Source organism: Halichoeres trimaculatus, unplaced genomic scaffold (genome assembly GCF_033239565.1).
Source record: "Halichoeres trimaculatus isolate MK-OKI-2021-1 unplaced genomic scaffold, fHalTri1.1 fHalTri1_scaffold_11, whole genome shotgun sequence".
In the NCBI taxonomy this organism is placed as follows: Eukaryota; Metazoa; Chordata; class Actinopteri; order Labriformes; family Labridae; genus Halichoeres; species Halichoeres trimaculatus.
In genome coordinates this window covers 30,903,870-30,915,616 of record NW_027437189.1, presented here as the reverse complement: position 1 = coordinate 30,915,616, position 11,747 = coordinate 30,903,870, and the positions used below count along the sequence as shown (strand labels likewise).

Sequence of the window (11,747 nt, the reverse complement as noted above, 5' to 3'; positions counted from 1 at the left end):
CCAATCACACGCATGGCCAGACCCAGCAACCGGGTAATGTAATGGGCCATTGCTGGGTCTGTAAATCTCTAATCATGCAACCAATATGAAGACCAGAACTTTTGCAGTGATAAATACTGTAACTATATGGATAGTTTTAATGATGGCAAGTTTTTTTCCTATGCCTACTTCTTTCCAGTATTTGATTCAGGAATTTAAAGCCACGCTAAGTTACACCCCATTTTCCACTGTTTATTTCACTGCCCCCTCAAAAACAAAACAAAACAAAACAAAACAACAAAACAAAACAAAACAAAACAAAACAAAAAACAAATCCATGATCATCTTATGTTAGAAAATCCACTTTTATTGCTGTTAAATAGCATACATGAACAAGACCAAAGCATGCATCATAGGAAGACACTTAAATAAATCAGTTACATGCCTAAATGAGGCTTTATCATAGACCTCAGCCTCCACATGTTACAGCACTACTAAGGTTAGAGTCCATCTTTAATTCTCTCATTGGCTCTACATTGATATTCTTGATGTCCTTACATCCATTTGACCGGTTTTCTGAGTAAAACAAAAAACAAACAAACAAACAAACAACAACAAAAAAAACTTTTAGCTTCCAGATCTCTCTGACAGCCCCTCTGGAAATCACTGCATGCTGACACATTTTATCTATTAGTGTTCCTCCAATCAGGTGGAGTTAATTAGCATACAATCAGTGAAATCACCCGGTGGAGTTGGAGAGAGTTTATCACTGCGCCATTTTGCAGAAGTTAACACCATACGCTGAGTCCATGAAATGTTATAAATACCATGAAATGTGTAATTTTAACTGTAGAAAAAAAGATGTTTTCTAAATTCAGCAGACATTTTGATTTGATATAATACTGAACAACAGCCAGCAGACAGATAAGGAGGGAAAATATAACTGATACAATACCACCACACACTTTGTACAACTTGACAAGTGGAAAGCAGTTATAGGCTTTGCATTGTGTTTTCAACATGCAGAAGTTACCAACATAGAAGCACAGATACACAATTCTGTCAGCGACTGAAAATTCTACATCTGCACAAAAGCAAAAATAAAAGAAAAAAAAGAAAAAAAGACCACCCTGAATACTTGTGACATTTGGGCGTTAAAAATGTCCAGCAAATATAATGTTAGCATTTATTTTGAAGTGCCCATCCTTAACTTTAGTTGAAAGTTATCAGTACTTCCATAACTGTAGTCAAAAGTTGCAGCTTGCAGAATTATTTATTGATAGGACAGTCAATCTTTAAGAAAAAAAACAAAAACAAAAACTCAGAAACAAAAGCAGACCAGAAGAAATGTACATTTAAATCTGTTATAAGATAAAAATCAACTGCAGCTGAGTGTTAGTTTTAAAAAAAAAATCAAGTTATCAACACTTTACTGTTTCCCTACAAACTCTGTCAGTTTGTTAATGCATGTCCTACTTTTGTCCCTATAATTATCTTTCTGTTTAGTTATGCATGAGAAGCATTATTTTTAGAAAAAAAACATAGTGCAAGCTAATAGCTAATCTGAAACTCTTTAAACTAAGAAAATAAACTTTACTGGAGAAAAAATCTGTACAAAATGGGAATAAATATGTCACCATTTGCAATATCCACTCTATGATAATCTAGTGGAAAATGGGGTTCACATAGATTATTATTTGCAAACACAACATTCAAAAGATGCTTTTCTAGTACCTTTTCCATAATAATCCCTCAAAATCAGCTTCTAACCCCAACTCCTCAACTCTTTTCATTTTTTCCAGTGAGAAAATTGTTCACATGCCACCAAGGTTACAAACAGGTCACTGAGTTCACTGGAGTCTGAGTTGCTTCCTGGCTAATTTTAAACAATGAGGCCTCCAAAAATAGATAGACCACTTTTCCATATGGGAGGATTATTATTATCCGTATAACTCAGATTCCACATTGCAGCCATGTTTGGAGCTGCTCTGTTCTTTGGCAACTAAAAGATTTTTTTCTGTGCAGCTGATTGTATTATCAACGAGTAACCCACCACACCTGGATGATGTCACCACTTAATTTTAATTGAAAAGGGGACAATGGGTCCAAACATAGCCAGGTTATCTTGTGCTTTAACCACCTAGCACATGTTTTATCAAAATGATTTGTCTTTACGTTTATCTCTGAATTTCTTAGGCACAAGGAGATGCACAGAAAAATTTGAAGATGAAAGATCTGATATATGTTTAAATCAGGCAGATTTTAACTCAGAAAAGTAAACAGCTCTTCAATGGCAGCTGTAATGTAGCCACAAAGTGTTACAGCTTGGCATCAATTTTTCACTGCACTTTTTCTCCCTCTCTATTTAAGGCAAGCTTTCTCTTCCTCTGTCTCGTTCCCTAAACTCCTCTGTTCCTTCTTAAATATTTCACCCCCTCCTTCTCCTCTCCTCCTGTTGCTGTCTTTGCCTTTTTAACCCTAAGTTATGTTTTAACAGCTAAACTGAAGACATTAATAAAGTGGATTAGCATGTGTTCAAAACAAGAACCATGTTAAAACCAGTGTTTACAAAGCAGAAAGCACAAGAGGAAAAGTACAGCTGACCCCTTCCATTGTTCCATCCATTGTCAAAGTTCCCTATAGGGGCACTTCTCTCCCTAAGCTACGACATAAAAGGGTTCAGAGGATTTAATAAGTGTGAGGCGAGGTTTACACAGAGGTCAGGTTGTGTAATTGCTCCTTTAACGGCTGGTTTTTGATACATTGCCAATAGTAAAACCAAACCTTGAATACATTGCTTTAAGCTAAAAATGATGTGATGGATATTACTGTTGAAAACAAAGAAATATAAATTCATCAAAAATGCATTTAGAGAAAAGACCACAGACTCAGTTTTTATTGCGTTCAGGAGCACAAGGATCACCAACTAAGGAAAACAGAGCTTTACTGTGGTCATCAGGTACATGAGGTGTAACGGTATGTACCCAATGCATGACCATAAGCCCCTGTGAGACATCTCTTTAAGGTCTGTGAGAGGAACATTTTGATCTTTAGCCGGTGTTCAATGGAAAGTTTACCCCACAGCTGTAATAATAAAGCAATGTGCCTACAATCTGTTGAACAGTCAACAGTCGTCTCATGGTAGCTTTTAGTTCTAGCAAGTTAAGCTTATATGTTCAGTACACCACCTGAGTGGGATTGAGCTTTTTGGGAGTGTGTATACACAACCAGAATCCCACTTTGTCTTTGTGCTCTGGCAAGATCTGTAACAGAAACAGTCTGAGCTGGTGTTCAACGCCTGCATATGCCTCTTAAATACATCTACTATAGCTTCTAATGAACTGTTAAGTCAGTTATGTCTTGAGCTGAACCAAGTATATTTTTTATGTGTAAAATAAAGTATGAAGCCATAGACACAAAGTAGAGTGGAGAGGAATCCAGTGATAACAGTGAGTGACTTTGTCCAGCTTGGTAAAGCACAACACAGATAGAGAGTCAGTAAACATGTCCATGTGTGTTGCATGGGTGCTTATTGAGAAACACTGAGAAATTGGAACCCACCCAAAGAAAGTTGTACTTTTAAAGGTTAAGCTTTTTGAGAGTCCTACAGATGTGGAGTCTGAATTGATGCTAGCTGACAACAGCTAATGTAGCAAAAACAAGTTTGAGGAATTCTTTCTCACTGGGGTGGGATTTAACATGCAAAGCTGGTCTTTCCAATCAACCAATTAGCAAAACATTAAAAAGAGGGTATGATGCTTTCCCATGTTTTAAACATGGATTTAGGGTAACAATGCTGGATGTCAATACCAACGTCCAAATTTTTAAACTGCTACATAGTCATCTTCACAAGATCTTAATGAGACTTGCTGAAATTATGTGGTCATCTTATAAGGATTGTTCTGACTAGCCCACGATAATTTCAAAAAGTGGGCCTCAATCACCAAAGTCAGCCCAGACAAGTGCCTCTTACAGGGCTGGCCAATCAGAGGGGAGGGGGTTTGTGGAGCCTTAAAGAGACTGCGGCAAAAGTGAGTCACTTCAGACAGAGGCTGAAATAGGGGTTTTCTAACACATCAGCGTGAGAAAAACAGGGATTTTTTTTTTTTAGATTTACATCGTTTAAAGCTAGGTACCAGGGTACCAGAGAGACAGCATAAACCATAAAAAGCATAGTACCCCCTCTTTAATATGTTGAAGGTTTTTTCTGTGCCAGGAGCTGACCGATCTTCAAACAGACTTATCACCCAGTGTTAAATAAACTACAATCACTCCCACATTGTGGATTCAGGGTAAACAGAGTGAGTCCTCTAACTGTTTATAGAAAGACACTCATCTGATCTGAAAACATTTCCTGGCGCTGTGGGTAAAGCCAGTCCACGAGCATGCGTACATCCATCATGAGGTTGAGAAGTTTTTCAAGATTTTAGATTGGAGGTGACATTTCAATACGTTTTTAGATACATACAGGGGTTAGAGTTAGGTGTGAGAGTTAAAAGTCATTTGAAGTCAGAATTGTCAAAGAAGCATCCTCTAAGCGTATGCGTAAGATTGTCTTTGTTTCCTTTATTCAACATGACTACACCTGCAGCAACCAGCTCAGTTCAGTAGCAGTCGATCTCTGTGAAGTCACAGACGACTGAACATTAGTGTCTCAATGAGTGCTTTATTCAGATCCAGCCTCTAGAGTCTCACCTTATATACACTTGTTTAAAAAATCCATACTGTTAGGGTCAGTGGCAAGAGTAGACACGTTTAGACCTTGCTCATCTCTTGAATGCAAGTCACAAAGTTTGACCATTAGGATTTTATGATGGCCTTGACTCTTTTTTTGTAGCCTGTTTTATCTTCTATCCTGTAGTTCAACCAAGTCTCTTTCTTTTTTTCCCCTGCTGTTTCAGCTCTCTCTTTGTTACTCCTCCCATGCGCTGAGATCTCTTGGTGTCCGGTTTCGTTCACCGGAGCTCTTACTACGAGCCTTCCTGGCACTCTCCTGTGCCTGCCGATACTTCTCCAGCATGCTCTTGTGTTTCCTCCTCAGTTTGTCGTTGCACCACATCCTCTCGCAGTACTCCTCCACGTGTGGCAGGTTGGACGGCCCAATCAGCTGCATGATATCCTTGAACCATGTACGTGACTGGCCCATTTGGTTCGATGATCCCCTGCTGTACGCGGCACAAGGCATCCAGGCCCTGTAGCTCCCAGCGGATCGGTCTTTGAAGGAGTCAGGGAGGCCGGCCATGTTGTCACGAGCCATGAGCTCATCCACAGTCTCCCCCTGGAGGACTTCGAGGGTGAGGCGGGCAAGGGTCTGGGTGAAGCCATGCTCTCTGGAGCGACAGATGTACACACCTTCGTCCTGGTGGAAGAGGCTGCGGAACAAGAGGCCCTGCTCTGTGGCCATCACACGATCATCCAGCTTCACCTGAAAGAGGCAAAGAATAAGGCCACTATTAACTCTTTCCCCACCAGAGTGTTAGTAATAAGTTGTCAGCAAGCGCCAGCTTTTTTGATCATTCTCACTTATCTTTGAAGGCCTGCTGAAAATGTGTAAGAAGTATATGAACACTGGTTACATCAAATGAAAGAAAAAACTTGAATCTTCAAAACAAAAAAAATATTTTATTCTATCTTTATTCATTCTTGAGTAATTAACATTTGAACATGGGTAGTTTTCATGAAAAAAAAAACAAAACATAATTTTGAACAAAAAAACAGAGAGAAAAGCTTTTTTTATCCAAGACATTCTTTAGGAAGATAAAACTGATTAGATATTTACATTTTTGACTGTTTCTTAGATATTAACAGTAACACAACATTCAAAATGGTAAAATATAGCATTAATGGTAACAATAATAATAATTATCTGTTTGAATGTATCCCAAAATTCACAAACTTTCTCAAAAACTTACCCAAACTTTACACAAAACGTTTCCAAGGACACAGGATTTCTTATCAACTTTACATATTTACAAAAATCAATAATAATTTCTCTATATAGCAGTTTAGCCTCCTTTATAAACACTTTCACCGATCCTCTTTATGTGGATGTGGGGAAAACATTCAGGATATAGGATTCATAACTAGAGGTAGACCGATAAATCGGCCGGCCGATATATCGGGCTGATATTTGGACATTTGTCTCTATCGGCCATTGGCCATATTTTCTTTTAAAAAGCCGATTTTTGATCCGTTGTATAAAATGACGCAAATTTTGATCAGGCACAAAAAAGATGAGCACCTCAAACTTGTGGAACCACTTGGATACATGACATACTTTTGTTCAAATTATATTAATAAGTCTAAATTTCTTTTTTGACATTTTAAGAAGAGTGTGAATGTTTACTACTGCTTGTTACATTGTGTGTTTACTCAGACAAAATATTTCATTGTTTTGAAAGCTGAACAAATGTTCAGAGGACTGGACACGACTTGTCGTAATAGATTTCTTTTAGTTGCTCAGAAATTGCTGCGTTTCACAAAAATGTGATAAATATATATTTATTCAACAATTGGCCTGAATATCAAACTGGAAAAATTGGCTATGCATATCGGCATCGGCTGCCCTAATTTGGAAAGTATCGGCATCGGCATCGGCCCCCAAAAAACCCATATTGGTCGACCTCTATTTATAACTTTAATGTAACTCTGTTTCCTGGGTCAGCAGCTTCTTCTTTGTTTGTTTTGAGCTCCCAGGAGTGCATGGTCAGTCACAAGATACGCAACAGCGCACCACCCAAAAACATGGTGAAAACACTTATTGACGGGAAATCTCGTCAATGGCGGGGAAAGAGTTAACAACCAACTATAATGATTTTACAACTCCAAATCTGTAACACTTCAAAGGAAAAATACCAGATACAGTTACACTTTGTTAGCAGCAAAGTCAGCTAATGCATCTGGCTGACGCTAACAAACTTTAAAAAGGAATCAGGGGAAACATGGCCAATGAGCATGTGATCCACTCTTCTGTGTGAGAAAAGAAAAAGGGCTCTTTGTACTGTTTTCTCAGCCTGAAATCCAACAGAAAGAATGTAGCATGAAATCCAGTCCCTGTTAGTTTTTACTTGTACCTTTCCTTTTTTTTTCATTCTTTCTCCACCAGGTTATCCTTTCTTTCAATTTTACCTCTTTCTTTCTCTATACACCTCCTGATCCTTCCCCTTCCTCAGATTCCTTTCCCCTGCTTGTCCAACTCTCCCTCCCCGCCAACACAAACACAGCAGCCGCATCAGCTAGATTGGCAGCCAAATGTTTATTTGCAAGGAAACGGAGAGGGGTGGTAATGCTTTAATACGTGCACGGCTGGCTGAGGCTTTCAGCTAAGCTTGGAGAAACATATCCTCAAACAAATGAATGCTTACTGTGGGTGTGGATAAACACTGGAATTTAATTTTCTAAGTACTTTGCTACACCATGTTTAAGTCAGAGCAAGCGGCAGACATTAAGTGACACTCCAGCTTTCAGAGGCATGTGGTCAAGGTTTGAAAAGAATTCACTGTTTATCCAAGAGAACGAGTGGCTGTGCACTTTGCTTTGAAATGTAACTGCTTAATTTCAGCCACATGCCGAATGGCTGTCAAATGTGTCAACCACGTGCCAAATTCACACTTAAAGCTCACTTTTAAAGGTAGGAACCACAGCCAACGTTTGCACACTTTCGTTTCCTTTCCTTGTCTTGCTTCCCAACCTTCCCCCTGTCATAGCTACATTAAGACAGGCTGGAATGTTAATATTTCACAGCTGATAGAGATTGACATATCATCTTACCTCTTCCTTGTGGTTGTCACGTTGGATGAGCCAGGTAACAGTTGCTTGTGGGGAGCGTGGAACACACTCCAGGAAGGTGCTGTTGTTCTCAGTGCCGTACACCACCCTGTCCTCTGTCACATCAAGGTCTTCTGGTTGAAAAAGGAATCAAGTGACAGAGAATGAAATATTAACTTTTTTATGTGCTTTAGAGCAGTGTTTCCCAAAAAATTTTTTCAGGTGACATTTTTGGGGAAACAAGCCAAACCAAAATATGTCATCTGTGAATCATTGACAGGGTAAAAAAGGAATCTTTAATCATGTTTCTGCATCTTACATCTTTTGTACCTGCTAACAGGCCTAACATATTTGACAAATGCATTTCAGCTCTGAAAATACTCACATTTTTACGATAAAGGTTAGCCTGCTTGCTTTTCAGAATTGTATCCCAGTCATGTGATATTCAGGAAAAGATATTAAGATGCCATGTTCATCCAGAATAAAATTAACAGCATCTGTCCATGCCTCTTTTTCAGTGGGACGTCACTGCACAGCTGTAACAAGCTGTAACAGCCCTGTTTCTGCAGCTGGTGCCTGTCCAAGATCCAGCAGTGACTTTAGACTTTCAAACTCAAAGAGGTTTTAAATATGACTTCAAATCTTTCTTTTGGAAACTGACGATCAAAGTATGTGTGATGGTGACACAGTGACAGCGTTTTCCTCTGAGTGCTGTAAAACAGTAGGAAACATACAGTGGTTTGGCTTTGGTTGTTTGAGTAGCACCAGCTCATGGCTTTAGACTTCTGAAAAACAGTAACATGTTTCCAAATACAGTAAACATTGTAGCGCTGACCCTTTAATGATGAAAACATAACCAGATATGACAGTGTGAGGAGCCAATTATCAGTAAACAAATCGTCGAGGGGAGACTTCTTCTGGTTAAGGAGAGCATGAATTTGGTGTGAACATTTTGAAAACTAATCTGGTGACCCAAAAAAAATCTCTGGCGACCCACCTTTAGGTCAGGAGCCAGACTTTGGGAATGATTGCTTTAGAGAGTAGAACTGACCTATGGCTAAGTCCCACCCTCAAACAGGAAGAGCCAATCAGAGTGTGTATAGCCATTCCCATACACTGACAGTCTCCGCCTGAACTCCCATTGAAATACATCATGGAAAGTCATTTTTAGTAGAGTTTTCTGAGGTTTTTCTGAGGTTTTAGGTTCAAAAATCGTCAAACACTGTTCATGCGGTACATGCAACTCAGATACAAGGTTTCCTGAGAGGCTAGGTGTATTTTTTAACCTTTTCCTAAGCCACATCTCAGCCAAGAAAAGTGTCTTTGGGTTAAAGTTGTGCAGTTGACCACAAAATGAACTCAACTTGAATAAAATTGACAATTTTAACATTTTTAAATTGACATCTGTTCTAAGGTAAGCTAACATTGTATTAGATGCAACATATTGTGAATTTGCAGGAAGTTATCTTTCACATTTCTATATTTAATTGAACACTAGCCTAAAATTTGCTCCTGGCTGTGTTGTTCATCATGTTGCTTTGTCTGTTGGGGGTTCGTGCATCATTGTTAGCTGTTGTCCAAAAAGCCAATATTTTAATAACGTTAGCTTCTGGAGCATAGCTTCATTAGCTTATCTGAAATAGCTGTGATAACACATGTTGGCAAACATTCTGCTGAATGATTCAATCTAAATACTGTAGCACCAAACTAACACAGACACACTCTTGGTAAAGCTTGTTAAAAAAAAAAGCTTTCTGGGCTGTTAGTGAGGTTACAAATCACAACCAAAAGGGTTTCTCATGTTTGACAAAGATAAACCATGTTTGTTACCTTCAAATTCAGGGAAGAATAGTTAATTTCTCAAAACATGAAACTTTTTCTCCCAGGACTTTTATCCCAAATATGTCTCTGATATGTTACATTCCAAGTTGCAAACTGTTGAATGTGGCAACAGTTCATATATCTTGTGAGTTTATATTTAGAATAACTATCAAAAGTCTTAAGTAGGGATGACAGGTCGCTCTCAGAAAACAAACATGCCTCTGGGGATTGACACCTTGGCAAAGGAAGCTTGTAAAGTCTGAGTTCTTCCAAAGACCTTAAGGGAGACACATTTCAACACCTCTGCATTAGAACTCAGTGCTCAGGTGAGCTGGTACAAATCCAACACATGCACACATTCTTTCTTCCTGCCTCTCCACATCCTCACAGATCTTCTGTAAACCACACCTCCAGATCCCCTTTGTCTTATCATCCAATCCTCCAAATATTTTGTCTTCTTACTTTTGTTTGTTCTCGCCTTTCTAATGATAACTTCTGGCTGATAGTTTGAGTTCTCAGTTCTTCTTTATCTCTCTAATACACACAGACATGCTTTTTCATGCTTGGAATAATGAGGTGATAGGTTTATAGGATGTCTTAGTGTATATTACCCTGAAATCACATCTCACATCATCCAACAAGGTTAAAGTTCTGGTGTGAACAAGTACAACAGCGTGTTCTACATGTACCTTATATGCAGTGTTTAAACAGATGTGTGTTTCTGAGGAGCTGACATGATTTTTTGTCTATTACACCTTACACCATCTGTTTCAAAGTGTTTGGATAAAGTGACCTGTCCAAGTCTGACTTTTCATGTAAATACCCTTTGGCTTTCATCCCGAGAAAGGCATAAAGGGATACACCGACCCTTACAGACACAAACACAGACAATTTTCATTAGGTTGGCACATATCCAACAGCATCCCCCCTGGACATGGAGAGTTTGGGACTCATGAACAGTTTACACAAGAGCAGGGCCTCGATGGACTACTCCCCGTCCACAGCTAAACAGTTTAGAGAGTGCAAGGAAAGCACCGCCCTGGTCCAGATGTTACAAGAAGAAATGCTTTTTGGAAAGGAGCTGAGTCTAAAAACAAGACAATCAGAGGTCTAACAAAACATTTATTGTCTTTATTACAAGTTTTGAATATGGGCTGTTGTCAATACTGAATAAAAGTGAAGCATGTTAAACCTTTTATCCCTGTTATAACTTACATAGTATCTAAATTGTGTAAACTAAAGAGCACACTAACCCTATCTGCCAGACATTTGTGTTTGGTAGATTATTATTATTATTTTATTTCATTTTATTTTTTACTGTAACAATTCTTCTTCAGTGGTGACACATTTTTAAGAAGGTGGGTAGAAGGTTTTCTGAGAAGACGACACCCTCAGAAGATGGTTTCCACATCTTGTCAGCACCAGTGTTGGGCCTGTTACTGAAAAAAGTATGAAGAATTTTTACTCATTACTTGTTACTCTTTACTTATTACACCTATGGATGGGTACCTGTCACATTTGAAATGACATGGTACTGATACCTGGTACCTGGCAATCGGTACCGGTACTGAACAGTACCAGTTTTCTGTACTTTTCTGTGTTTATATGATAAAAAATATCAATTTGTTTCATAATTAAATATATATATATTTTTTCAATTTAACATATGTATTCTTCAATATATGACCTTACAATGGTGTGTTCATGTCCAGTACGGAAAATCACCTACTCTTCCACTCCCTTACAGTCACAAGGATGTACCTAAACATGGTACCTTTTGATTTTACATGAAAGGGTACCCAGTACTTTTGACATAATTTGGTCTGTACCTTTAAAAGTTCCTCATTGGGTATCCATCCCTACACCCTGCCAACACTCCTGATTATATAACTTTTCTTTTCACCCCTCCAAAATTGATAATTGTTTCCTTTCCCCTCATGATTCTGAGTTTGCACATGATCTCTGTATGGACGTCTTCAGTGGTGCCTTTTTTTTTCCAGCAGCCTGAGAATGTATCCTAGCTACATGCTTTATGAAATACACATCTAATAATCTAATTCAACTGAGGACGACAGACACAATTTTTGAAATCCTGTCAAAGTTGATCTAGGTTGAAAGAGACCCAGTACTGGGACACAATTTACATCTGACAAAGGAGTTGCTGTCATCTTTCCTCTTGA

The 11,747-nt window shown here is 38.6% G+C and overlaps 1 protein-coding gene across 2 annotated transcripts in view; it reads right to left on the bottom strand.

Moving 5' to 3' along the window:
- Positions 1-316: 316 nt before the first annotated feature.
- The window catches only part of sema3bl (sema domain, immunoglobulin domain (Ig), short basic domain, secreted, (semaphorin) 3bl), a 107,874-nt gene continuing 96,443 nt past the window's right edge, over positions 317-11,747 (bottom strand). The window contains exons 15-16 of one of the 2 annotated variants that reach the window (XM_074681210.1): positions 7,750-7,877; positions 317-5,404 (exon numbers count right to left, since the gene is read on the bottom strand). In XM_074681210.1, the coding sequence (XP_074537311.1) occupies positions 4,892-5,404; positions 7,750-7,877 (641 nt within the window). In that variant the 3' untranslated portion in view covers positions 317-4,891. Of the gene's footprint in view, positions 5,405-7,749; positions 7,881-11,747 lie in introns of both variants that reach the window. The other variant, XM_074681209.1, reaches the window with a different exon arrangement.